At 47.3% G+C, this 26,100-nt stretch overlaps 1 protein-coding gene across 35 annotated transcripts in view; it reads right to left on the bottom strand.

Moving 5' to 3' along the window:
- The window catches only part of SLC25A48 (solute carrier family 25 member 48), a 58,773-nt gene that overhangs the window by 11,009 nt on the left and 21,664 nt on the right, over nucleotides 1-26,100 (bottom strand). For 14 of the 35 annotated variants that reach the window (XR_013418551.1, XR_013418552.1, XR_013418548.1 and 11 more), the window contains exons 5-7: nucleotides 8,632-8,889; nucleotides 6,110-6,243; nucleotides 200-329 (exon numbers count right to left, since the gene is read on the bottom strand). Coding sequence is in view for 26 of the 35 variants with exons in the window: in XM_028849738.2 (XP_028705571.2) it covers nucleotides 207-329; nucleotides 6,110-6,243; nucleotides 8,632-8,889 (515 nt within the window). In the remaining 9 variants the exon portion in view is untranslated. Of the gene's footprint in view, nucleotides 1-199; nucleotides 330-3,569; nucleotides 6,244-8,631; nucleotides 8,890-26,100 lie in introns of those variants that run through there. The other 21 variants (XR_001445542.3, XR_013418546.1, XR_013418547.1 and 18 more) reach the window with 3 other exon arrangements.

Here is a 26,100-nt window from a genome sequence, read left to right as displayed (position 1 = left end):
CCACCAGTCACTGGTGGGCATTTCCCAACTGCTGTTTGATGACAAGAAGGGTGGCAGCTCTAGCCCCAGCTTACCACAGATAAGATATGTGATAAACCACAGGACATTTCAGAAGGCCACAACATTCTCATGACCAAAAAAAAAAAAAGAGTTTCAAGTTCCTGGGAGGTACAATTAGCTGGGATGGAAGCACACTGACCTGGCGCTCATGGACTCGTCACTGCGTGGTCCCCGCGGATAGCCTGCAGCGACAGCTCGTACCCAAGGAACATGGCCGCGCTCATGGGGAAGCCCCGCACCGCGTTCACAGTGATGCCTCTGAAAAACACCTTTGCACAGGGGCCCAGTTATTGCAGGGGACTGAGCCACACCTCTGCAGGGCCACTAAGGAGGGGCAGAGAACAGCTCGCGGTGCTGCCTGCCCAGGCCCCGTTCCCAGCCACGGCCCAAAGGACCTGTGTAGGCAGAGACCACAAAGGGAAGTCCCAGTCATGCCCTGCCCTGACCCGTGTCATGCCTGATGGTGCTTTTCCTGCCAGACCCTGATACACATGCACTAAATACTATAGGTAAGCTCTTGGGCCAGGCAAACACCTACATATGCTTTTTAAATTGCCCTCTCTCCCCCTCTCTCTCTCTTCTTCTCTCATATGCATACACACACTGTCTCTCTCTCTCTCTCTCTCTCTCTCTCTCTCTCTCTCTCTCTCTCTCTCCCCTCCAGAATCTAGAAGCCCTAAGTAGAGCACCCAGCCATGCCCAATCACTGTAGCAGGGGCTTCACAGGACATCCCCAAAGTGGCAGAGAACGGAACTTGAACTGTGCTTAAGACTCTGCAGACGTGGAGTTGAGGCACAGCTTTGCCATTGAGGTTGAGGCACAGTTTGTCACTTGGGCCAATGGCAAACTCTCTGGAACTCATTTTTCCCGACTGTAAGAGGGGAGTAATGATAGAATCAACCTGATAAGAATGTTGGAGGGACTAAATGAGATGAGGCTTTTCAAGCACTTGCACGGTGCCTGGCATATAGTATAAGCATGTGTTAACTGCTGATTATCATCATCACCCTCCTTGTTCTTATTAATAGTCTATCACCTAATAGGGAATAGGACTCAACCTCCAGCACTAGGATGCGTGCTCGGGAAGAATGGCCCGTGCTGCTGAGCTGCTGAACTCTGCCTTTGCTGCTCCATGACACCTGCATTTGTCTTCCATCCCCAGGGAGTATTATGTGATGCTTCCCAAACATGGCCTATGATCTTCCTTTCCTCCCTCAATCTTTTTGCTTGGTGTTGGGTGTCAGCTCATAAATGTGATGTGATTCCAACTCTCAAGCAGTGATAACCTATTAGCAGAGATAAGGCCCGTTTAGGAACAATAACAACATGACCCAGAAAATGAGAACAGATAAGAGCTTTGGCGAGAGGGACCGTGGGGAGGAGCTGGCCTTTTATACATCCTCTGGTAAGTAATGACCATCTAAAAGCAAGTTCTCACACAAATATAAATGACTTGAGAACTGTCAGGCACAGATAGAAACCTACTCGGATTCCTGTATAATTTTCTAAGTTTAAGAAACATAACTGGTCATTTTGTAAAAGTAGAAACCAACCCTTTGGGTTTCCCCAGTTTCCTCAGTCTCTGGGCACTGTGGTATCAGAGTTGGTGCAGGCCTCTGTCACTGGCTAGGATATCAGGTGACCTTCCTTCAGGAGAGGTGCCTGCACTTTGCAGCAGCCTCCAGGGTGCAACATGGCCCTAGGGACGGGGCTAATGGACAAGGATCCCTAGAGATGAACAAGTGGCTCAGCCAAGCCCTCGAGCTGTTCAAGCAGTGAGATCCTGGTAATATTAACACTCTTCTCTGATGTCTGACCTTTCTGGAATTCCACAGGCTCATCCAGAGTGACTGAATAACAGCCAGGAACTGGGTCAAACTCCGAGAGGAAAATTCCATGCCGGTGCCCACAGAGGTTGCCCTGTGGGTCTGGGCTTGGCTCTGCTCTGCAAGGTGGAGGCAGCCATGGCCCGGCTTGGAGTGTGAGCCTTCTGTCCCACAGCACCAGGCTCTGCAGGAGCTGTGGGTCACTTCAGACAAGCAGACAGCCCTCCCTCCAGCAGCTGTGGCCTGCTCTGCTGCGGAGCCCACAGAAGGCAAACAAAGTGCAGACCTGCCAGCTTTTACCTAGAGCTGTCAGAGCATATGACCTCCAGACCGAGTCCCCCTCACTCCCACCCTACAAAGCCTCAGTGGCTCCCTATGGGCTAGGGTCAGGTCCACACCGTTTCCTGGCTTGCAAGGACCCACATACTCTCCCTTGCACTTTCTCTGCGCGGCCTCTCACAGCTGACACCCTGGGCAGGTTAACGGCCTGTCATTCCTTTAAGGGGTCAGACTTTTTCCTCCACTGGGCCTCTTCTGGTACCCTCTGCCTGGAGTGCTTCCCAGGCCTGGCTTGCAGCCTGGCAGTGTCGCCATGGCCACCCCCAGGTGGATGATGGCCCCTCACCTTCTGTGCACTCAGTATCTCCCCATCGCAGCACTCCTCACACTGTTCTCCAAGTGTCCCTGACTTACCTGTCAGGAAGGACGGACAACAGGGGTGGGAGTGGGATTAGCAACCACAGTCAGGACAGTGAATGCAGGGCTGTGTGGGTGGTTTGCCTCTGAAACCCCAGCACCTGCGAGCGCTTAGCCCAGAGTAGACCTTCCATAAACACATTAAATAAATCAGTGAATGGATGGATGGATGAGTAAATGAATGAATGAATAAATGAACTTTTAGACGTGAGAAAGGAAGAGTCCTGGTGGCTGTAGTTCAGGGTTCCTGGAGCAAGAGGGAGGCTCCAGATTCCCCAGGGACAGCAACCCAGGGCAGCTGGCCCTGGTGCCTCCGGAAGCTGTCTACCTACAAATGCCCCCTCTGTCTGCCATTCAGCCTCATCTCACTGCCACAGCAGCTGCTTCCATGGAGCCAAGAATACCAAGGTGCTTCACCAGCCTCGTTATTTCAGATGGCAACTCTCCAAGTCAGAGCTATGGTCCATGTAGCCCAAGACGACCCTAACAGTGGGCAGAGAATCACTCCAAAACTACCAGATTTTTCTTCTGTTTCTACTTGGAGATGCCTCAACAAGTCCATGGACTTTTGATTTTCCCCACCACGAAGGCTATGCCACTGAACATCCCTAAGTGGGTTACAAAGAGCTACTCAAATTGGTCGCCATCATCATTATTAATGCCTTTCTAATTCTTTCCTGTCACAAACTTCTTCTTCCATAGGAAGGTGAGAACAGATTGGATGATGATGGACTTGGGGCCCTGCACTCTGCCTCTGCGAGCCACAGTCAAGAATGCTTGGGGAGGGGTGCTCCATACGGCCAGAGCCCAAGCCAGCCGGGAACTGGAGCCATCCCTGGGGCACCGGGGAATCCTCTCTACCTCCTCCTCCTGCCGCTGCCAGAAAACTGCCTTTGAGACAACCTGATTGTTCTAGAGGGTGTCGTTGTTTTTGTTGATGTTACTATTTATGTTCATAAGTAAACAGTCACATATACAAGCATACATAGATAGGTACATACACATATATTCTTATATACACTGTAAATGTTTTTGAAATGTATCACAAGAAACTTTATGGTAATTGCCTCTGAGTGAGGACAGGGACCACAGGCAGGGCATTGACACAGTATATCCTCAGGTAGTTTTGGAAGCTTCCTATGTTCATACATTACCAATTTTTGACCAATTGATACAAATTTTAAACAATTAACCTTGAACCATCTGATCACGCAGTGGTTACTCAAGCTGAGTATTGTTATCTTGACTTAAAACCTGTCTCTGAACCAACAGTGAGGACCAAATGCTATCAAAATTAAGAAACCAATCATCTGAACTTAGCTGACTTCCAGGACTTCATTTTTTAAAGAGCACAGTAATTTTTGCAGGAAATAATATCAGCAATATATTTTGCCTCTACAGACTTTTTATAAATTATGACACATTAATATTTGGGGAAGTAGACAAAAACATCTCAGATAAAAATGAATCATCCATTTGAAACACTTTTATATCCTTCTGTACTCATTGGCTGAATCACAAACTGTACTCCTACTAAAAAAAAAAAAAGAAGAAGAAGAAAAAAAGATACAAAAGATAATTGAGGCCGCACCAGGGCTGGGCTTCACCCTTCTGTGAGAGCAGCTCTTGTTAAAAATTTTTAAAAGGAATTTAAAATAATGAGAATAGTAAAGCTCTGAGTTTATCCATCCTTAAAACATAAAGATAGAACTCAAGTTCCCTCCTTATCACATCTTCTTATACTAACCAGGGTCCAGCCTTTCCTCACACACTATGATATCCTGCTCTTCATTCCCAGGGCACCACTACGGTCGTGCTTAATGGGCAGTGACCAAAGGTGGATGCATCATTTCAGCTGTAATCTGGTCAGGGCAGAGGCCTCCACCTCCTGTATTCTACCCACTATACTTCTATTAATGCAACCTTGGGACAGGTCTCACTGTTGGCTCACTGCACATTAGCTGATCAGAGCATGGGCTTTTTCTCTTTAGTTTACTGCTCTGTCCCCAGCTCCTAGAACTGTGCCTACCACATACTAGTTGCTCTAAGCATTTGAAAACTAAAGCACTCAGGCATTTTTCCTTAGGAGCCTTCATCAAATCAGATTGCCCCATCCTTTACACAGATGATTGATCCATGATTGAATACTAAGGGCTGGACTTTACAGTGACTTCTGGTAGGTCTGTCCTTTAGATGTGGCCCTTTGATCTAGCTTTTGGATCTTGCCCCTCTCATGTGGCATGTTAGTTATTTACCACAACACTGGGTCATCCCAACTCTGCGTCTTTCCCAAGTTGGGGGAGAGAGTAAAACAGGACCTTGGAAAACTTGCTGTAAGAGGCAGAGGAGGGGCAGGTATAGAAATAGCTGTCACCCATGGTGGTGTGTGAGAAGCGCCTTGAGAGAGGTACAGGAGAAGCAAGCCAAGGACATGGATCCTGGGGGGGCTGGTGGACTGCACTGGGCCTGGAAGGATGGGTAGACTCATCTGGCAGGGCCTGGGGTGGGGCAGCCATGTGAGAAAGGACCCAGAGCTCTGGGGTAACGCTGGTGCTAATAAAATCAATACTGATCATACTAATGCAAATGAGAAAGGGTTAACTCTTCCCTATGGGTTACATATTGAATGGAGTGCTTTTTGTATTAACCCACAAATGCCCCACGCTTCATGGAAGGGATGATCATTCTAGAAGAAACTGAGGCCCTGAGACATGAAGCTGCTTGCTTGGATCCTGCCAGCTCACAGTAGCTACATCTGACTTTGAACCCACATCTGCTGACTCTAAGAGCCACACCAAGAAAGCAAGGAGCCCGTGCAAGAAAGAGCCAGCAGGATGGTTTCTCCGGAGGGTGATGAATCTGTTTATAACCTTGGACACTGGACATGGAAGTCTGGTCTATCCTGGGGCAGCACCTTTTCAGGTGGTAGGAAGGGGTGTGTGTTAGGTTAAGCTCTTGAGCTGTAGGAAGAACGGAGGAGACACAGCCAATGGAAATGGGTCGGAGGCTGCCTCCTCAGCCGAGATCAGAGGTCTGGGGTCAGGGCTTAGGTGGGAGAGCAGAAGACAGTTCACAGGGCCTGGAGCTGGTGAAATGAGCTGACTGAGGACAGGAAGGAGGCAAGGCGGCTCTGGCAATTCCCACCAGGAGGAGGGGTGGGGAAGGCACTGAGCCATGAGTGAGGAAGGACTGCCCAACCTATCTTGATGAGAAGGCAAACTGTGGTGACAGACAGACGTAGACCAGGCCTAGGCGCCACCATGGACCAGCTGTGTGGCTGCAAGCAGATTACCAGCCCTCTCTGAACCTCTGTCAGGTAGGTCACATATCTACCTCCTCCACTGGCCATGTGAAAAGACCACCTAGGTGAAGTGCTTGACAAAGCACCCGCTTGTGGCACCTGACACATAATCACCGGCAGCTGCCTGATCTCCTGATTCCCTTCTCTGTAGTCCCACATCCCCCTAAATGTGTGAATCACCTTCCAGGAACTGACACTGACCCCGCAGGCCTGCTGTGGGCTTACTTTAAGACCTTCCTTCTGGTAACTCTGGGAGATACAATCCAGGACACCTTTATATTTGTTTAAATAAACCCCATCAGCTTGGAGTCGACTTTTCACAACATCCATAGGAGTCGCTGTCCCCCAAGAAATTGCTCCTGCAAAGAGAAAGAAACAGGTGTCAGGGGCTGGCTCCTTAGGATCTGGAGGGGCCTGGCTCCTTGCGGATTTCTACCATTTAGAGATTCATTAAACCGGGAGAAGGGACAGAGCTCAGGAGTAGAACCCGCAAAGTTTGTTTCTGATTCTCGCTTGCCACTTGCTGTGAGACTTGGCAAAAGTTTCCTCCCTTCTCTAAGCCTCGGGCTTCTCGTCTATAAAATGGGGTGGCAGTACCTATCGTTGTGGGGCTGTTTTGAGGGCCAAATGAATTGATGAACGTGAAGCACTGAGCACAGTGCCAGTCCACAGCCAGTGCTCGAGACGTGGCTGTCTTTATTAGCAGTTTTTATTGGAGAAAGAGTAACAGGCTCCACAGGTACTTGGCAGCACCTTCCCGGGGCACCAGAAGGGAGCCCAGGGTGAGGCATGAGGCTGAAGGTTTGCAGCTCGCTGAGGGCAGGATTTACTCTGAACCCAGAGAAGCTAAACAAACACATGCAGACAGGCTGCTCACCAAGGAAGGGCCAGCCTGGGGGTTGCAAAAACACAGCAGGGACAGCTTTTTGAAAAATCTCTTTTCTTTTTCAAGTATGTGGAATAGAAGCCTTAGGATCATGTGCCGCCAGGCCATCCTCATGGGATATGCTCAGGTAAGGAATTCTAGGAAAACAATGCCACGTTATTATATAAACACAGAAATTCGTATATTCCTAGATGAGGAGAGAAAAACAAATTGATGTTAAAGTCCAGGGCAACTGGTTTGCATGGTTTTGTAATTGCTGCCCAGTAGCTCCCAAAGGAGACCTTAGACTGCCCTTGGCCCTTGGCCTATCCTGGCCTCTGGTCCCCTCAGCCTCCTGCCCTTGGTCCTCCAAGAGCCTCTCTAAACCTGTGCCTTCTGCCTGGACAATGGGACCACTTCCCCAGGTACTGCCCTGGTGCACTCCCTTGTCCCTCCGCCCATGGGAAAGGGCATCACAAAACGGGATTTGCCTGCCAGGCCATTCACACCTGCTCTCTGCAGAAGTGAGAGCAGATGGGGCCTTGCAGTCTTCTCTGCCAGTCAGTCCTGACTGAGCTCTTACTAGTAGCTGGGCATGAGCACAGGCACCTGGAGGCCAGAAGGTGAAACTGTAGTTAGGTGGCTAAGACATCAGCTTCATTATGTGTTCGCTATGAGCTGACAGCATGGCAAATTGTGATGATGAGGAGGAGAAAGAGAGGGAGGAGGAGGAGGAGGAGAGGGGGAGGGGGAAAGAGAAGTAGGAGGAGGGGGTAGAGAAGGAGGAGGAGAGGGAGGAGGAGGAGAGGGAGGAGGAGGAGGATTCATGATTTTCTTCTTTCTGTTAGATCTTTCCCATCACATCAAACATGCCATGATGCCAGCCTTCTTAAAAAGCATCCTCTCTTGACTTCCATAACCCTTCTGGCTATGGCTCTGTTTCTCTGTTCCTCATTACAGCATAGCAGAACCCTCAGAAGAGTTGTGTATACTTGGGTGCACCAATATCCTTCATCCCATTCTTTCTTGAGCCCACTCCATCAGGTTTTTACACCCTTCTCTCCATCAAATGGCCCTTACCAAAATCCCCAGTGGCCTCCACATTGTTAAATTCAGGAGGTGTGAGTAGCAGGTACAAAGGCCTTGTGGTTGGGGAAGGGCCAGGCATGGTCAAGTTGCAGCAGAGACGAGTGTGACTGGAGGAAGTGCGGAAGGGGAGAGGAGTAGAAGTGAGGTGGGTAGGGAACAGGGAGCTAGATCACTGAGAGCCTGGAAAACCATTGCAAGGATGTCAACTTTTACCTTAAATGAAAGAGGGATGTGGTGCAGAATTCTGAGCAGGGAGGTTAAGCAGCCAGGCCATGGTCACAAAATGATGAAGTGTGGATTTGAACTTAAATCTTTCTGGCTGCAGAGTCCCTGCTATACTGTCAGCACCAGCTGTGTGACCTGGGATTGGCTACTTAACATTTCTGGACCTGAGTTTTCTCATCTGTGAAATGGGGAGACTGATTCCTGCCTTGTAGAACTAATGGCATCCTTACATCACAAAGGTTGCATTTAATAAACTGAACCATGATCATGGATTTCCTTTCCAAAGCTTAGCAATGCCTGACACAGAGTATGTGTTCAAAATATATCCATTGCCTTAAAGTCAAATGGGTTCAAATGGGAACTGCCATTCTCATAGCTGCATAGGAAAAGGGATGAGGTTGAGGTGGGAGAGGACCAGGGACACAGTAGGTACCTAACAAATAATTATTGGGTGAGTACCTAAATGTGTCCTGCCCTCCCCCTGGGCTGAGAAGGGCATGGCAGTTCCCCAGCTGTCCCACTGCCATGGCCTGCACAGGGGTACGGCTCCAGCTGCTGCTGCTCTTACCTGCCATGCCGCCCGCCAGCCACACGGCACAGGGGCTGGGGCCTGTGCAGGCCTCAGGTGTGATCCATTCACTCAGGAACACGTAGGGGATGAAGTAGAGGCAATAGCCTGGGACATCCCTCAGCAGCATGGCACTGGCCCCCCGGTACAGCCCTGCCACGCCCTCATTCCTCACAATGGTTGTAATGCAGTGCACGGGCCCCTGGTATGCTGGCTGCTCCACAGGAGCCACTGCCTTGGACTTCAAACCGAGGTTGGCTGCAAAGACAGGGGAGAGAAGGTGGCAAGTGACCCAGGGCGTAAGAGACTGGACATTCCCTGACACTGGAGCCAGCCCAGCCCTTTGACAGTTCCCTCTCATGTAGCCCATCAACTTTTACCAAATCTGACCTTGGCAGCTCAAACCAGGATACTGAGGTCCCAACAAGAGCGCCTGCCAATATACACAGCCAGACTGGGGATAATCTCAGCCACATGATAGAACACCAGTTACTTTAGGTCAATACCACTACTTCTTTCGAAGCAGATGTGACTTCAGAATGTCTAGAATCAATTATGACAAGCCACACTAAGCTCTTTTTTGAAGCTAGAAAATCCAACATGCTGTGTGTGTGTGTGTGTGTGTGTGTGCGCGTGCATGCGTGTGTGTGTGTGTATGTGTGTATGTGTCTGTGTACACACTTATGCACAGTGTGGCGGGGCAAAATGTATATGAGATTTGGAGCCAGACTGTCCTGGCTGCAAATCCTAGCTCTACTGCTTATTGAAAATAATTTATAAATTATACATAAAATTTAAAATCTATAATTTTATAAAAATATCTACAAAGAACTCAAATTTACAAGAAAAAACAAACAATCTCATCAAAAAGTAGGCTAAGGATATGAACAGACACTTCTCAAAAGAAGACATTTATGCAGCCAACAGACACATGAAAAAATGCTCATCATCACTCGCCATCAGAGAAATGCAAATCAAAACCACAGTGAGATACCATCTCACACCAGTTAGAATGGCGATCATTAAAAAGTCAGGAAACAACAGGTGCTGGAGAGGATGTGGAGGAATAGGAACTTTTACACTGTTGGTGGGACTGTAAAGTAGTTCAACCATTGTGGAAGACAGTGTGGCGATTCCTCAAGGATCTAGAACTAGAAATACCATTTGGCCCAGCCATCCCATTACTGGGTATATACCCAAAGGATTATAAATCATGCTGCTATAAAGACACATGCACACGTATGTTTACTGCAGCACTAGTCACAATAGCAAAGACTTGGAACAAATCCAAATGTCCATCAGTGATAGACTGACTGGATTAACAAAATGTGGCACATATACACCATGGAATACTATGCAGCCATAAAAAAGGATGAGTTCATGTCCTTTGTAGGGACACAGATGAAGCTGGAAACCATCATTCTCAGCAAACTATCGCAATGGCAAAAAACCAAACATTGCATGTTCTCACTCACAGGTGGGAATTGAACAATGAGAACACTTGGATACAGGAAGGGGAACATCACACATCAGGGACTGTCATGGTATGGGGAGAGGAGGGAGGGATAGCATTAGGAGATATACCTAATGTAAATGATGAGTTAATGAGTGCAGCACACCAACATGGCACATGTATACACATGTAACAAACCTGCACGTTGTGCACATGTACCCTAGAACTTAAAGTATCATTAAAAAAAAGAAAATAAGGCCGGGCGCGGTGGCTCACGCCTGTAATCCCAGCACTTTGGAAGGCCGAGGCGGGCGGATCACAAGGTCAGGAGATCGAGACCATGGTGAAACCCCGTCTCTACTAAAAATAGAAAAAAAATTAGCCGGGCGCAGTGGCGGGCGCCTGTAGTCCCAGCTACTCGGGAGGCTGAGGCCGGAGAATGGTGTGAACCCGGGAGGCGGAGCTTGCAGTGAGCCGAGATTGCGCCACTGCACTCCAGCCTGGGTGACAGAGCGAGACTCCGTCTCAAAAAAAAAAAAAAAAAAAAAAAAGAAAATAAAAGTTAAGCACAATAAAAAAGAAAATAATTTATAAATTATATATAAAATTTAAAATCTATAATTTAATATTTATAATTTTATAAAAATAAAATCAATAATTTTTAAAAAATTATTTGGAAATAATTCGAAATTTACCTTGGCAAGTCAGCATTTTCAGCCCATTTCCTTACGTTAAAAGAGGGAGAGGTTGTCATGAGTGCATATAAAGTAATACATGTACAGTGTCCAGCATGGTGATTTGAACATTGTAGGGGCTTAATGAGCTATCAACTGAGACCAAAGTTGCTGACATGAATTGGTGGCAGGACCCACAGGTTGGAGAGCTGGGTATATTCTCAGTGACTTACTCCAGCCCTGGCCACGCTGTGCCCTAAACAGTTGTGGGGCAGAACTGGGGCTCTTGGACCCCAAAGTCCTGGGACCCAGGGCTTCTATCTTCTTGTCTAACCTCAGTAGTCTATGCTGGCAGCTCAGGGGTTGTCTCCAGGTTCTTCTAGGCGTGCACATAGCCAGCAGAGACTCTGCCTCTCTCTCATTTGCTACCCATCTCCTGCTCTGATGCTTGTCTTCTCTGCTATGGATCCTTCTCTGCTATGAGGCTTTGATCATGACCAGACAGACCTTCCAGACCCAGTGCAGATAAAGTAGGCTCTTGTTCTTAACTTTCCCTTCTCCAGGAAATAACATAATGTGACATGACCAGGAAAGAAATAGAATAAAGTTTGTCTGTGACCACAAGCCTATTTTGCCACCTGAGTTTAATTCTCTGTACAGTGTTTCAGTTTGGTTTTACACATGCTGGTAAACAGGCAGACAGCTTTCATCATATAGGTCAATGTCCAAGTCCCCCAAACAGTCCATCTTTACCAGCAGAAATGTTAGGAGCATTTAGCTTCATGACTGCACAGTCTGGAGACTGGAGAATAAAGTGCAATCTGTACTTTAACTCATCCCAGAAGCAGGTGAGGTTGAGGGGGAGGCTTCTGTGTGCCTGGGAAGTGTGCTTGAACAAACCCATGCTGTATTTTCCATCTGCCAGTGGGGAAGGGAGTGAATCCCTGCCATAACCATTAGGCCAACTTCAGTGTGGGCAGGAGCCAACTTCTTCCACAGTGGATCCCATAGGAGGTGAGCCGGGGTGGTAGCCACCGTTGGGGGCACAAGGCCCCTCTGAGCAAGATCAGACATGATGGCCTTTGAAAGCCCACTGAGAGATCACTAGGCATGCCTTCCTCTTCCAAATCCACGGTGCTACTGCCTGGTTCATCTGAGGAAATTTTGCCATTAGACAGAATAGATGTCATTGTCCCAACGTATAAACTTTGCCTGAACTGCTTTCGTCTCCAGGTAACACTGACTTGACCCAGAAGTCAAGGTTTTCATGAAGCAACTATGGGTAAATAGTGGCTTTCAGGAGTTACTGATTGAAGGAGAGGATCTTGATAACAATCTGCTTGTTTGAAAGTACAGATGTTGGGAAAACACTCATCAAACCTCCAACTGGCCTTGTCAACAAAATTCCTGTACTGTTTTCCTTTTCTCTGCAGAGTAAGCAATAAGGAAATTCTCTCTCATTCTCCCAGGTTTGCCACGTAACCAATCTAGCTTTTATTGCTTTGGAATTACCCATTTATGGCTGTTAGTGCGGTATAATTATCACGGTGACTCCCATCACCAGGATACTGACACAACTCCAAACTGACCCAAGTTTATACTGTGAAGCTCTTGGAATTCTTTTTTTTTTTTTTTTTTTTTTTTTTTGAGACGGAGTCTCGCTCTGCCGCCCAGGCTGGAGTGCAGTGGCCGGATCTCAGCTCACTGCAAGCTCCGCCTCCCGGGTTCCCGCCATTCTCCTGCCTCAGCCTCCCCAGTAGCTGGGACTACAGGCGCCCGCCACCTCGCCCGGCTAGTTTTTTTGTATTTTTAGTAGAGACGGGGTTTCACCATGTTAGCCAGGATGGTCTCGATCTCCCGACCTCGTGATCCGCCCGTCTCGGCCTCCCAAAGTGCTGGGATTACAGGCTTGAGCCACCGTGCCCGGCCTTGGAATTCTTTCTAGCGCCTTCATTCCCAATTTTTTTTGAAAAAACTTTTTATTTGGAAATAATCCCAAATTTGCAAAAGAAGAATAAAAAGCAAAACAGTATAAAGAATGCCCATACATACCATTTACCCAGATTTATCCATTGCCAACCTTTTTGCTCATTTGCTTATTTTTTGTGAGTTCTCTCTCCCACTCTCTTCACTTCCCTCCCTTCTCACTCGTGTGCATTCAATTCAACTGAATCAATGTAATTGTCCCAGTGTCTAAACTTTGCCTAAGCCCCATTCATTTCCAGGTAACAGTGACCTGACCAGGAGTCAAGGTTTTCATGAATCAGCTATGGGTATGATGTGGCTTTCAGGAATCATTGATTGAAAGAGGGGATTCTGATAACAACGTGTTTGCGTGGAGGTACAGATGTTGGAAAAACACCTATCAAACCTTGAACTGACTTTGGCAACAAGACCCAAACCTATCCTTTTTCTTCTTTTCTTCCCAAGGTAAGCAATAGGGAGTGTGTGTGTGTGTGTGTGTGTGTGTGTGTGTGTGTGTGTGTGTACATATAGATGTATTTTTACACATTCATACATAACTATTTTCTAAACTATTTCTGGGTGAGTTACATACTTGATGGGTCTTTACCCCTAAATATGTTGAAACATATTTCCTAAGAATGGAGATATTGTCTTACATAACTATAGCATAATTATCAGTTTCATATAGCTACATTGACAGTACTTTAATCTACCATCTATAATCAAATTGTCATTTAATCTTCATGGTGCTCTTTATAGCATTTTCCCCTCCAGGACAGGATGCAGTGCTTCAATCTGGAACGTTTCCATAGCCTTTCTTTGTTTCTTGTGACACTGACTTTTTTTAAGAGTACATGACCCCTCTGCTTGTTAATAGAGCTTTCCTGATTTGGAGTTTGTCTGACATCTCCTTACTACATTGTGGCCATGCATTCTTGGCTAGACCTCCTCCCTATTCTTAAGTCTCATTCTCAAAAGCCCCTGTTCTCCTCCTCTGGCCTCTTATTCTTGTTTTTATCAGGTTTTTTTTTTTTTTGAGGTATACTTTTTATTCAATAAAAGGTAAAGCTCTCAAGTGCACGGCTAATAAGTTTTTACAATTGCATTCACCTATGTCATCACACTCTACAGTGGAAGTGACTTCTTATATTTGAAATAAACTGTTTTGTTTACAGTCCAGTTAGGGAGAGCAGTGACTCCACAGGCTACCTATCCTCCCCTGATTTTCAAGGTAAAAGAACTCTGTGATATCATGAGGTGTCATTCATTGAGAAGCAACCTTGCTCTGGGGCACTGGTTATAACTTACAAGTCTATCAGCACTGGCACTAACAATAGTGGTATGCATGATTCATATTGGGTCCACCAGAGCAGAATGTCATCAAAGGTAGTTATTATAATTCTATGCATAGATATACCTGAGATAAAAATGCATCACACCACCACCATTTGTGAGGCCCAAAGTCAGACAAACCTAACATGATGATGCACTTATCACTTACACTGATTTTCAATTCAACGGCAAGAGTAGGAGCCATAGAAAACTATGACCAGTGTAAGATAGCCCTGCTGCTAAACAGGGAATAAACAGAAGAGCCTTCTTCTGGAAAACAGCAGAAATCTCCACCAGTGGCCCATGTGGTGCTAAGTGCTCTCTGGCTTGTGGGGGTGGCAGAGTCAGGGGGATGCCAGGACACTTGGCAGACAGCCTCAGGAAAACACTGAATCAGAGTTCTTGGTACTCTGATACCATGGGACCAATTTTAGTTTGTGAAAATCCAATTTTGATGACTCTTAAAAGCTGATTTGGAAAGTTACTGGAAAGCCAATCTTGGAAATATGCACAACTGAGATCTGTGAACTTGCATGTCCTTTGTCAAAGGAACCTGAGGAAGACTACGAGGTGCCGGATCAGGACACAGCTTACAGGGAACTGCCAACTCCCAGTCCATTGTTCCTAAACCTTCAGGGCGTACACATATATGTGAAAGGATTGGCATTAGGTATATTTCCTTCTCAAGTGAAGTGTACTTAATTTCTCTAATTAGAATTTTTTATTCTGTAATGAGGATAAAAACATTAATCAAATTTTGATCTTTTTAAAATCATGAGTGCTTTGCATTTGAGACCAACCTTTTCTGCCTCTCTAGATCAAGGGATACTACGTTTTATTAGGATAGATATGGATTATGTACCTCAAAAACTGCTGCCTCTCTAGATCAAGGGCATACTACCTTTTATTAGGATAGATATGGATTATATACCTCAAAAACTCAGGATGCCTGTGATTTCCTTCGTTTTCCCAACTTCAATTAGGGCCATCTCAGGCCCCCTGCACCTATGTAACCAAGACTAGCAAGATGTTCAAAGTCAATGAAAATAGCAACCCGCTGCCCTAGGACGTGGAGGAGGGCCCAGGCCTCCTGCCTTGTCCAACTCAGACCCGGCCAGCACACCTAAACCTACAGGCCATGGCTATCTGGCTCTGCAGGTCTCTGTGAAGTGCTAGTGCCTCACTGCTGGCCTCCTGTTTAGCCTGGGAGGTCCCTTAGAAGGTAGATGCTTCGACAGGGAGTTTTATTTTGGGGGGTGCGGGTTGTAGGTCCAGGTTGCGCCAATCCTAACAGGTACCAACGCAGCCATCTCTTAGGGCACATCCAACTTCAGAAGGGCTGAGCTGGGCTGGACACAGACTGGGGACACCAGATCTACCACTGTTGCCCCTCTTCCAGAACCCAGGGACCCAGCCACAGAAAGCCACTGTGCCTTCCTCAGACACAAACACAAAGATGTTCCATTTATTTTCCTTTCTCAGTCAATGCGATTCAATGTCTTCAATGGGCCATGACCTTGGAAACAGTAAGGCCAGCAGAAACACAATGGCTGGCCACTGAGGGGAGCAGGGCCGGCCCTCAGGAGCACAAAGGCCTGGCCACTCTCTGGAAGAGAAAGTGCTCCCTGCCTCCTCTGCTGTGTGGGTATGTGGGTGGTGGGACGGGAACACAATGCAATTTCTCAACAGGCCACTTTCTACAGAAAATCCTTGACAAATCAGCCATCCACAAATGAGGATCTGTGGGTCACTAGTCAGGGATGTGCGGGTTTTCACAAGGGTTCTATGTCCAGTAAGGCTCAGCCAGTGGGAGTCATTTCAAGGCACCCCAGAATCCGTGAGCATTATGCATTGACAGAATTCCTACAATGTCTCACACATTCATATGTGCCCATTTTTCTCATATGTGTAGGAGCTATCACAGGTAACACAATAACATTTTACTTAAACATACTAGTCATCCATAGCAGCTTCTTGACATATTTGTTTTCTTAGTCCACTAACACTTAAAAGTACAGCTGCTCTTTGGTGGGTTGGACCACATTTTCCATATTAACAAGGCGCTCTTAGAAAAAGGGGCCCGCAGCCCATGTCGGAGGCTGTGCCCCCTAGTATGGCTTGCCTCTGTTGCTACTGTTTTCTGAGCATGTTGTTTTGCCCTTAGTGTGGCGGTGAGTTTCCTGTTGACAGGAATCATACACTGTGGCCCGAGTTCCATAAATATCTCAGCATCTACTCCATGGACAATGGAGCACCTGACTTAGGCAGGTCTCAGCACTCCCAAGACTCACACCCTTGGCATTCATCAAAAGGCTGGCCCTGACTGATCCTTGGGTCAGAGGCTTTAGATATTAAAGGAAATTCCAAAATCAGGGTCCCACCTACAGCACTGCTTAGATGTGATGGAAGCATCCAGTAACGTGGCTGTACATCCTCCAGCAGACAGGCTGGCTGTAACATCCTCAGTTTGGGTTTGAGCTTGAGCAGGCTGGTGGACCCCTCAGATCACTTCCCAGGATATTACCAACTGGGAAGCTCCTACCTAGTTCCTGTTGCTAAGAGTCCAGCAGTTTCCTCATGACCTGAGAGGCCCAAGATAGGCAGATGCTTTCATAGAAAGAGCCCTGGATTTGCATTCCTGTTCAGTTGCTATTTAATGTACAACCGCATGCAGGAGATTCAATCTCACTGGGTCTCAGTTTCCTCATCATCTGTGAAAGGGGGAGAATAAGTGGCCTGTCCAACTTATTTGGCTTTTATGAACGTGAAGAGGGAATGTTGACAAATGTACTTTACTGAAATGCATGCCATGCAAATGTCCCTTACTTAAGGCAAATAGTTCTTATTCCTATTTTTATCACCCTGTCCTTATATGACTCTGGATTCTGGAAGTGCTGGACCTGCCAACTTCAGGCAGCTGTGGCCTGCAGCCAAGTCTACTGAGGGAGATCACTGTTGCCCACATGGGGCCAAGAATGACCAATACTGGTGTTAAGTCCAGAAACCAGGACAATACTTGCTGTTGTCAATTGCTTTAAACAAACATGTGTCACCAATGTACGTAATTTGTACAATGGTGTATTATGCACTACCGTTAATGTCTGGTAACCATGTGGGACAACTGTTTGAAAAGGACAAACTGTTCAAAGGGTTCTAACTAGTCAAACCGTTCAGAACAAGGACTTCTTTGGAACTGCATGGCTATATGCTTGGCCTCTCCACAGACCTCCTCCCTTCACTCCTGGGCTGCCATTGCTCCAGCTCTCACTTGCTGTTGGCAACCCACAGCCTACTTAAGAAGGCCCAGGCTATACAGGCCTGGGTTGTCTTCAGGTTTTTGGGTTCTTTTCATGCTCCAAGGGTTCCTGCCTTTCTGCATAAGCTTTCATCTTCAAGGGTTGTGTGTCCCTTCAGGGATTTTAACATCAACAACCCCTACTCTGTACTGGGAAAGTCTTGGAAAATCTGCTGTTCCTTCCTAAGGTCAACCTGCCTGGAGAAGAATATTTTCCTTGGTTGCCACACATCTTCAAAGGAGCAATAAAACCATGTTGCTAAAGAGACAAATGGATGCACTCAGGGCCTCAGAGCCCCACAGCTGATGACCTCCTAGGCAGGCATCTCTGAGGACTCAGGGAAACTGCAGAAATGTTTTTGCCTTATTTTGTCACCATGCAGATTCCTGTGCTCAGATGGCTTTTTGGTCTCACCTGCTGAGACCCACCTCTCAGCTGGCCCTCTCTGCTGTTACCATCTCGCCCAGCTTGTCTGCTCTTAGCATGTCCAGAAATTAGGACCTTCTTCACCTCAAATCCTGGCCACGCTCTGATTCCTTTCTATCCAGATCATCTTCAGTATGATGGAGCCAGGTCTTCTGACATCAATTCCCTCAACTTCCTCCCACTTGCCCTCAAGAATCTCTCTGCATTTTTACTTTCTCTCTTCTTCTCTCCCAACTTGGAAATGAATGCCTTTTCCTTCTCCATTGCTCTCTGTCTTTGTCCCCATCATCACCCCAACTTTAGCACATTTCCCCTCCATATGCTCCTTCCTCCTACTTCAGTAACACCAATTTCTCAGGACTCAGTTTCTAGGGGTCATAGAGTTGCATGGCCTGGGGTAATTCCCCACCTCCCCAAGGGACAGCTATGTGAGCATGGACAAATTATGTAATTCAGCCTCGGTTTTCTCATCTGTAAAATAAAGATGATAAGTGGGCCTATTTTATAGGGTTGCTGTGATGATAATGGAATAGGCATTAATGTGGTATAGCTCAATACATGGTACGAGCTCGATAATTTTAACTGCAGTTATGTTACTGTAACTCTCTGTTCCTTCCCAAATTCCTTCAGTAAGTCTTCTTTTTGCTGCCATCCTCTGCCTTATTTGCAGCTCACTTGGTGTTTGCATCTAATGTCACAACCTCAACTGTCACTTCTATGCCTATTGCACTTGTGCCTCTACCCGCAGCCCTGATGCTTCCAGGTGTAGTCTCACAGGCACCTCACACTACACAGACCAGGCCAAACTCATCCTCGTCTCACTCAAGCCTGCCCCTCCAGCAGCAGCCACAGTAAGCATTGATTGATTACCTGTTCCATGCCAAGAACTGTCTTACATGTTTCATTTGCTACTTAATTCCCTGTGTCGGGGGTTCCACTTGTCTCATTGTCATCCAACTTCGGGATGTTCAGTCATTGTTGACACTTACCTCTCTCCTGCTTATGCCTAATGCTCGGCCTGCTGCTTCTATATCATCAGGGCCTCTGGATCTGCCACCCATCTCTGTTTCTAAGCCCAGGGCCCCGGGTCTGTGGCTGCAGCCTTCAAATCAATCTACCCACTTCTACAATTCCCACTACTCTTCCACCCCTTCCAGAGGCCAGTTTCCTCTTCTCCAGCACAACTCTGATGGCATCATTCTGGTGTCCAAAGTGCTTTACTGCCTGCTGAATATAATCTAAGCCCATCCTCGGTGAAGAAATCCAAGTTCTTCCCAACTCACTCGGCATCTTTCAAAACCCCCACTATCTGTGCATCGCTTGTCTGTGCTACCCAAAGGCTCCCTTGTCCCACCATGTGCCTACATTTTCCTGCCACAGAATCTTCCCCTATGTTGTTCCCACAGTGTTAAAACACTTCTCCATCCCATGTCTCCATCTCTAAATGCTACGTAGAACTAAAAGACCTGATCAATGGCCACTTCCTTTCTGGAGGCTTCCTGATACACCAAGCCAGAGTTAGGGGTTCCAAAGCCTTTCATGAGGCCTTTCTCATTGAAGCACACATCTGGCTCCCCACCAGACTGTGGGCACCCTGAAGGCCGGGGCTTCCAATGCTTCTTTACCCGCTGTGCCTGCCTCAGAGCAGGGGCTCAGGAAATGCTTGTGAATGAACAATTCACAGTGAATTCAAACAGGTGTAAAACTCAGCCTCTTGCCTCCAGTTGTGCCTGGTGCAATGACTAGGATAGTCAGCACAGAGTTAATGTTCGGTCCTTCCCTGATCCTCCCAACTCCGACCTCTGTTATGTAGAGGGCTTTGTGATCTGCACATTAATTAGGCTTTTAATAGAAACACAGATCTAAACACTCCCAGATGGAGGAGGAGTGAGTGTCATTAACCATGAACTTCTAGGAAGGACATAGCTCAGGCAGCAGAGGGACTACTGGTCTGCAGGGCCACAGCCCTGACTTCTAGCTCAGGCTCAACAGGCCACCTAGTTAGGCTCATGCCCATGCAAAGGGCAGTGATTTCAAAAGGAAGGGTTTTTTCACAGGTGCCTTACTGTCACAGGCACATCCAACTGAACACAGGCCAGTGTCTCCCTGCATGCCAAGTGGCAGAGGCCCCAGGAGAATACCTCTGTTAATTTGGAAGCATTTACACAGGGCATAATTACTGGTTATTGTGCAATGGCAGTCAGCGTCAAATGGAAATTCCGTTTAAATGTAAGCAGCCACTTATATGATTTGGTAAAGCTCTTCTGGATAACAATTTCATAATAGGTACCAAGAATGTTAAAAATGGCCACACCCCTTAACCCACTCATGAGTCAAAGAGCCCACACATTTAGGGAAATAACCCTAAATAAAGAGAACTCTTTATGAATATATTCGCTGATCACATCACTATTTTTAAAAGAGGAAAAACTGCAAACAACCTAAATATTCACCAGTAGGAAGATTGTTAAATAATACATTTACTAACAGCTAACATTTATTTCACATTTTCTATGTGCCAGACATTGTACTAAGGCCTTCATGTATAATACATTTCATTGCATCCCAGCTATAAAGTAGCTATTATTGTCATGCCTGCTTTGCAGATGAGTTAACTGAGGCTAGGTGACATTAGGTGAGTTGTCCAACCTTTTTTGGGTTCAGTGGAAGTAGAATTAGAAGCAGGTAATCTAATTCTGGAAGCTTAATTCTTACCATACTACACAGACCCTTTCAGTGTGTGTGTGTCTGTGTGTGTGTGCATGTGTGTGTATTTGATGGACTAGTGCACATCCATTTTAAATATTGCCCATCTACTTAAAAAATTTTATATGCTATTTTAATAACATGGTTAATGTTTCTGTTATAATGCTGAGTTAAAAACAGGACATGAAATTGTCCATATAGCATGATCACAGCTTCTTAAAATCTTTAATCTATGTATACAGAATGGAAAAATAAACACATTAATGTGTTACCAGTGGTTGTAATTGCATGAATGGGTACTTTCTACCTCTACTTTCAATGTTCTGTAGCTTGTAGATTTTCAACCATGGATCACCACTAACAGACAATCAGGAGGGGCTGCCTGAATATACACTGGCTGTATATTTGCCAGTCCCCCAACCACCTGAGCTGGGCTCTCACCTCAATGTGGCCTCCAGTCCACCTGTCACATGTCCCAAAGCAAAGAAGCCAGAGGCCTCTTGGCACCTGGCTTCCATATGTGAGTGCTGTCTCTCATATCACATAGGATCACCCTGGAAGTGGACTGGCAATCCTGAGGCAGAACCACAAAACCTGATCAGTCTCACAAGCCCTGCCCAAGGCTGCCTAGCAATGCCCACATGAGCAGAGTCAACACATGGATTGGGCCTGACCCAGGGCACAGACCACAGGACTGCAGCCATCCCCAGCCTCATTCTATGCAATTCACACAACCTTGGGTTATATAGTGCTCTGTTTGTTTTTCATTGAATTACATGATCATTCCAACCAAAATATCTCACATAAAAATCTACCTTTTTGCCTTCTCTTAAAAATCGGAGGATCCAAGCACATCAGGCCACAGGGCAACATTCAATTAAAGTGGGGTTGTGGCCACTCCCTTGGACAGGATGTGGGCCCAGCTTGCCACAGTCCCCACTACTCCCAGCTGTCTCTCAGACACTGAAGCTGTCACATTAGGCTTGAACTATGCTTTTCTAATAGCAGAATGTGGCAGAAGGTAAAATATGTTCTGTGTCCAGGTTTCAATCAAAATAGGAAAAATGAAACATAGGTTAGGAGAGCTGTGTTCTCAAGAAAAATGGGAGAGGATTCACTTCCCCAGATACCTCTTCTCACTTATGAAACTACCTTTGCAAAAATTAGATCAGTGAGAAAATTATGGCAGTGGGGGCAACCTAATCTAGCCAACCCCCCTTTTGACTTTATCCTTCAAGCTGCCTTGATTATTTCTTGGCTTAGGCTGAGCTAACTTTGCCAGACATTCAGTTTATACTTTAAATGATAATCGCCCTTCCCTAAAAGTAATGAGAGGTCAACAGGCTAGAGGGAGGAGAGGAGCCTGAATTCTGCTAAGGTATAGACATAAAGGATTGCCAGCCATCACTTTGGAGGTCACAGATATGCAACTTCCCCAATTACTCCTGCCAATAACATCACTGCAGGAGCAATCAGCATTGTGAAACCCAAGATTAGCCCTTTGAGATACCTTTTCAGGCTTTTTGCATGTCTGACACCAGTGGCACCAACTCACCAGCCCTGCTCCTGGACCCACCAACCCTGCTCCTGTGGCCCCACCCAGAAGCAGCAACACGCATAGGAGGACCATTTCCCGCACCTCTATGATTGCATGCCAATCAATCAGCAGCAAGCACCCATTGCCTAGCCATCTCCATCCCTTCCCACAAACTGCCTTTGAAAAAGCCCTAACCTATAAGCCTCCTATGAGATTGATTTGAGGAATAACTCTGTCTCCCATGTGGTGTGGCTGGCCTTGTGTCAAATAAACTCTGTATTTACTGCAATGCCGAGGGAGGTGATATGATTTGGTTGTGTCTCTACCCAAATCTCACCTTGAATTGTAGTTCACATAATTCCCATGTGTCATGGGAGGGACCTGGTAGGAAGTAATTGAATCATGGTGGTGGGGTCTTTCCCATGCTGTTCTCATGATAGTGGATAAGTCTCAAGAGATCTGATGGTTTTATAAAGAGGAGCTCCCTGGCACACACTCTCTTGTGTGCTGCCACATAAGACGTGACTTTGCTCCTCCTTCACCTTCCGCCATGTTTGTGAGGCCTCCCCAGCCATGTGGAACTGTGAGTCAATTAAACCTCTTTTATTTATGAATTGCCCAGTCTCAGGCATGTCTTTATTAGCAGCAAGAAAATATAGGAGGTTACATGTATGTTAGCTCCCTGTCCTGATGGGTCTCTGACTTTTCTATCTCTAGCCTAGAGGGTTCTGAGGAGCAACTGAAAGAAAACCACATTTCTTCTCATTTTCTGGAGGGATTCCTGGCAGAAAACACTGCCTGGCGACTCTTTGTCAGCCTCCCCTCCCTTCCCCAGTAGTTGATCCTGTCCAGCACCTGCTGTCACCAAAGTCTTTCCTCCAAGCAACTGAGGGCAAGGGAGATCAGAGGGGGCAGCCCAATGCCACAGAATTCACACCCATCCCTTGGAACCCACAAGCTGTGCCCATTACTTGGACAATGTCATTTTGGAGACATGCTCCCAGCCTACTTCTCCCTAAAGTTTGAAGCTATTTGTGTGCATGACAATTTTTTGCAAAGGCCCAGGTGGCCCAATGTTATCAACATTGTCATAACCTCAGCTTCTACAAATTCTGGGGCAAAAGCAGAGATGGCAACAGTGGCTCTGAATCAGACCTCCTCCACCTCCCACTAAGGGAGGGACCTCAGGGTATGAAACCTCTCTGTGCCTCAGTCTCTCCATAGTAAATCTTCAGGAATTGGGTTGTTGTAAATATTAAACACATGCCAAGCTCCTAGCATAGTGCTTGGCATACAATTAAGGTTCAGTAAACATGGGCTACTTAGCTACAACTGCCAAGACCATTCTTATTCAGCCCAGATCACAGAAACTTGTAGGGACACAGCAGAGGTGGGTCCTCCAATCTCGGCTTTTACTCTCCCTCCACTCAATCGGTGAACCATCTTTGTCTTTGTCTTTGCTCTTTGTGCTAAGCCCATGAGCCCTGGCTCTAAGGACTCAAAGCTTTGCAGGGTTGAGAAATATTTGCCCACAGAAACCTCTCATGCCTTTTACTAAGAGCCTTCTCCATGCTCCCAAAAGGCAGGTCTCCTGGCACACAGGGAAGAACAGAACAAACCCATGTTCATTTTCTGTTGCTGCCTCGGGGGTTTATTTAAGAGAACTGGTTTCCTTCTGGCACCGCAGACGAATAAACAACCTGAGGCCACAGGCCATGGGCAGATTGCCATACAGGAGGCTCAGGGAATCTTACCTATCCTGAGACATGTCAGCACCTCCTATGGTGGAGGGACAGGGTCCCTGTGTTCTCACTACTCAGAGGCTTACCCAAAAGACAGGGCCCTTTAAGGATCTCGACTTCCCAGATCGGAGATCTGGAGGGCCCCAGGGAGGCCATGTCCCAGGCTTCCACGCCTAGACAAGGCAGGCCTGAGTGGCCCTTAGCACTACCTGGGCAGGTGCACAGCCCTACCTCCAGGCTCTCCTCCTAGCCCTTCTCCCACCCTGCTCCCAAGCCCTCCTTGACCCCATCCTGAGAGCCCATTCTATTTCCCTACCATCGCGGTTTGTAGGGACCCAGTTCCTCTCTGGTTCTCAGCTGGATGCGGCACTGTAACAGAGACAGGACGCAGTCTTTTGTTTACCACTGCATTCTCAGCACATAGCCCTGCACCTGGCACCCAGCAGGTGCATAACTATTGTCTTGCAGATAAGTGAACAGAGATGGCAATCATATCTGCCTCATGCCGTCATGGTGGGTATTAAAGAAGATGATGGGTGGACAGTACCTTACATGGTGTCTGGCACACAGTGAGCATGTCACATTGGCAGCTGCTAATGGTGGCTGCTCAGCTCCCGAACACTGGCCAGGAGCTGTGCACCCTGTTTGGAGGCCATGCTTGGGTTCAGCCACTCCCTTGACTGCCTCCCATTCTTCCTCTAGTCTCCCAATGCTTCTAGCCTGGCCTCAGGATCCCCTATCACTCAGGGCCTGGTATGACACCATTCTAGCACACTGTACAGGGAAAGCTGGGGTGGAGGTGGGCAGGACAGAGGATAGAACAAGATGTTGTCAAGAAACCTTCAAATGTCCCAGACTTTCTTAAGAAAAGTATTTCTTGGGAGACACCTCTCTTGGTGTCCAAGCTGTCTGAGGGCCCACAACAGATACTTGCAAACAGTTACTTGCAAACCTAGCCCCATTTCCTCCCCTTCCGGGGACAAGGTGCCGGGTGGTAAAGCAGGGCTGCTACCAGCAGTCAAAGAGCCTCATTGCTGAGCATTTTCCAACACCTGAACCCCAGTTTTAAGACGTATGGAGATTTCCTTTCCCCTAAGGTAAGCTTTTCTGAGGCAGTCAGGATAGAGCAAAAAGCCAGCATGGGGCCTGGATGCCTGGGTTCTCAGCCTGCTCATGACAGCCTTCGTTCCTCTACATCTTTGCTTATGCCTCTGGGATGGGACAGAACAGCAAAGGTCAAACATTCCTCAGAAGCGCCACCCTTGGGTCAAATTGAATTGTTCCAAGACATGACTCAATATGCTGAAGATGAAGGTGAAGATCTGCCGGTCCTGTGTCTCCCTGATGGCCCCATTTGTTTTCCTGCATCTCCCCATGTGCTGCAGTGGCCATGGGCCTTGGGGCATGTGAGACACAGCCTTGGGGCAGCCAGGCCTCAGGCCCTCCATGCGCCCCAGCAAGGAGCAGCAGCACCATGCTTAGAGAATGTGCAGACCCTGTCCTGGGCAGCTCCGGGGCTGGGGCAGGGGATGCTAGGCTGGGATGCTCCTGAGTGAGCTGCTGGGGCTCTGGCTGTGATACATGCTGAAACCCAGCCTCCCTGGGCAGAGAGGTCACACAGGGACTACTTAGAAGGTTGCCAGGGAAAGGAGTCTTCTCCACAAGGGCCAAGATCAAGCTGGAGACTGTCAGCCCCATCAGATGTCTGAGGTGACAGGAAAGGACTCTGGGTCCAGTTCTTCCATTACACATAAAAGGACTAGGGGCCCAGCCTTTCCATTACACAGAAAAGGAGCATAAGGCTCAGGAAGGGCAGTATCTAACCTGAGGAGACAGGGAACTGAGTGGTAGAGCTGAGAATCAAAGTACCTCAAGGTACTGAAATATGTCTCCTGCCACTGCAAGCCTATCCTTCCTCCAGAGCCGGCACCCTCTCTGCTCCGCACAGCAAGTGCCTTCCTGTTCTTTCTACCCTCCTTTGGGAAAGCCACTGCCAGGAAAGATGCAGAAAACTCTTTCCCAGTGAGGAGGAACGAGAGATAAGGTTTGTGGTGCAGAAATGGCTACATCGCACAACAAGAAGTGAAACTCTAACAGGAAAGGCAAGGGCTGAAGGACAGGCAAGGGCAGGTAAGGGCAGGAGATGGGTGGTCAGGAGCAAGGCCTTGCCTGCTGCACTTCCTGGCATGTGGGCCAGGTGAGGTTGGGACGCTGGGCTTTTGGATGAGACATACATGCGTAGGAGTCCCAACTCAGCTGGGGCTAGCTTCGTGGGGATGAGACCAGTGTGTTCATCCAAGCACCATGCTTGGCTTAATGCTTTGCTGTTGCCATTGTA

The sequence above is a fragment of the Macaca mulatta genome, chromosome 6 (assembly GCF_049350105.2).
Source record: "Macaca mulatta isolate MMU2019108-1 chromosome 6, T2T-MMU8v2.0, whole genome shotgun sequence".
Lineage (NCBI taxonomy): Eukaryota > Metazoa > Chordata > Mammalia > Primates > Cercopithecidae > Macaca > Macaca mulatta.
Note: the sequence above shows the minus strand (reverse complement) of the source record. Positions and strands in the feature narration are given on the sequence as shown.